General features: G+C 41.3%; 1 protein-coding gene across 1 annotated transcript in view; it reads left to right on the plus strand.

Moving 5' to 3' along the window:
- Positions 1–327, plus strand: part of LOC113807720 (uncharacterized) — a 26154-nt gene extending 25827 nt beyond the window's left edge. The window contains exon 4 of the mRNA XM_027359031.2: positions 92–327. Coding sequence (XP_027214832.1) covers positions 92–241 — 150 coding nt within the window. The 3' untranslated portion in view covers positions 242–327. The remainder of the gene's footprint in view (positions 1–91) is intronic.
- The last annotated feature ends 2173 nt before the right edge of the window (positions 328–2500 follow it).

Genomic DNA, 2500 nt, shown 5'->3' on the forward strand with positions numbered 1-2500 from the left:
ACCCTCTCTTTCTCTCCTCCTCTCCCCCTCCTTCCATCCATCTCTCCCTCCCTTCATTCGCTCCTCTTTATACGACCTTCCTTCTTTCCAGGAAAAGAGAGAGGAAGCCGAAGCAGAGCAGAAAGCAAAGGAGAAGAAGGAAAAGAACAAGAAAGACGACGCGCAGAAACAAGAGAAGAATCCGAAGAAGAAGAAGGAAAAGAAGAACAAGGGCAAGACAGCGTCAAAGGATGAGCTTTAATGTGGACGCCAGTCAATTCTGCTCTTTATGTGATGCGCGTTTGAGGTGATTTTTGATAATAAACTTTTTAAGATAACGCCAGACAAGGCAGACTCTCAGTGAACATTGCCTAATCAGCTCTTTATTCCTTTCTCTGTCTGTCTGTCTGTCTGTCTGTCTGCCTCTGTCTGTTTCTTTCTCTCTTTGTCTGTCTGTCTGTCTGCCTCTGTCTGTTTCTGTCTCTCTTTGTCTGTCTGTCTGTCTGCCTCTGTCTGTTTCTTTCTCTCTTTGTCTGTCTGTCTGTCTGCCTCTGTTTCTGTCTCTCTTTGTCTGTCTGTCTATTTGCCTCTGTCTGTTTCTGTCTCTCTTTGTCTGTCTGTCTATCTGCCTGTGTCTGTTTCTGACTCTCTTTGTCTGTCTGTCTATCTGCCTCTATTTCTGTCTCTCTTTGTCTGTCTGTCTGTCTGCCTCTGTCTGTTCCTGTCTCTCTTTGTCTGTATGTCTGTCTGCCTCTGTTTCTGTCTCTCTTTGTCTGTCTGTCTATCTACCTCTGCCTGTTTCTGTCTCTCTTTGTCTGTCTGTCTGTCTGTCTGCTTCTGTCTGTCTGTCTACCTACCTCTGTCTGTTTCTGTCTCTCTTTGTCTATCTGTCTGTCTGCCTCTGTCTGTTTCTGTCTCACTTTGTCTGTCTGTTTCTTTGCCTCTGTATCTTTCTGTCTCTCTTTGTCTGTCTGTCTATCTGCCTATGTTTCTGTCTCTCTTTGTCTGTCTGTCTATCTACCTCTGTCTGTTTCTGTCTCTCTTTGTCTGTCGATGTTCTTGTCTCTGTTTCTCTTTACCTGTATCTTTGTCTGCGTCCTTTCGTCCGTCTATTTTTTCTATGTCTGTTATTCTCTCTGTCTGTCTGTTTGTCTCTCTCTGACTCTGTCTCTGTCTGTCTGTCTGTCTGTCTGTCTGTCTGTCTGTCTGCCTCTCTCTCTCTCTCTTTCTGATTTCCTTTCTCTCTCTCTGCCTGCCCGTCTATCTGTCTGTATCTATGTCTCTCCTTGTATATATAGTGTATGTATGAATCGGTGTGGTTCCGTGTTCCATAATTACATTCAACAAGTTATCATAAAATGCAATTCCGAGCATCAAACACTCCACAAGTAACTTACGCCCCCGTGAGCATGACCTCTCCCAACACTGAGTGCAACAAGCAAGAGACAACAACAGGAAGAATCATGGTGTCACAAAAAAAAAAAAAAAAAGTCAACGTCAAAAAAAAAAAAAAAAAAAAAACGTTTTGTTAAAAAATGACTATAAAAAAGTCAACATTTAGCCAGCACTTCCTTGAGCAAGCACCGAAGGCAAGGCATCAAGCAGGAAGGCTTATTGTGCCTTGAGAATCCGTATCCTCTTATGCAATATTGAAGATCCTCGTCGAGCAATTGCAAGAGCAAGGTCGGCTCCTCTGAACCGATCATCAGAGGTGAATCAGCAGGTGACCTTGTTTACATCAGGTGAGCGGACGCGTCAACAACCCGGCAACGAGGGGCGCCTGGGGACCCGGTTTTGTTTTCATTGACTCTGCTTCGTAATTGTTTTCTCTCTGTCTCTGTTTTGTTATTGTTTTTTATCTCTTTGTTTCCGTTTCGTTGTTGTTTTGTTTCTGCGTGTCCCTGTTTTGTTATTGTTTTTTTATATCTCTGTCTGCTTCGCAATTCTTTTCGTTCTGGGTTTCTCTGTTTTGTTAGTGATTTCTCTATATTTCTCTCTTTCTCTTTCTGATTTTCTTTCTCTCTTTTCTTGCCTGTCTATTTGTCTGTATCTATGTCTCTCCTTGTTACGTAATCGTTTTCTCTTTGTGTGTCTGTTTTGTTATTGTTCTGTCCCTTTGTCCTCTTCGTAGTTATTCTCTCTGTATCTCTTTTGTTATTGTTTTCTCTATCTCTGCCTGTGTTACGTAAGAGTTTTCTCTTTATGTATTTGCTTCGTATTTGTTTTCTCTCATTGTTGTCTCTATTCTTATTATTGTTTTCTCTTTCTGTCTCTGTTTCATGTTTTTTTTCTCTCTCTCTTTGTCTCTGTTTTGTTATTGTTTCTATTTCTTTGTCTCTGTTTCTTAGTTGTTTTCTCTTTATGTCTTTCCTTAATAATTGTTTTCTCCCCCCCATGTCTCTGTTTTGCTGGTGTTTCTGTCTCTTTCTATCTTCGAAATTGTTTTCTTTTTTTCGTATTTCTCTCTCTCTCTTTTGTAATTGTTTTCTCTCTCTCTCTCTCTCTCTCTCTCTCTCTCTCT

This window comes from Penaeus vannamei, chromosome 41 (genome assembly GCF_042767895.1).
Source record: "Penaeus vannamei isolate JL-2024 chromosome 41, ASM4276789v1, whole genome shotgun sequence".
Taxonomy (NCBI): domain Eukaryota; kingdom Metazoa; phylum Arthropoda; class Malacostraca; order Decapoda; family Penaeidae; genus Penaeus; species Penaeus vannamei.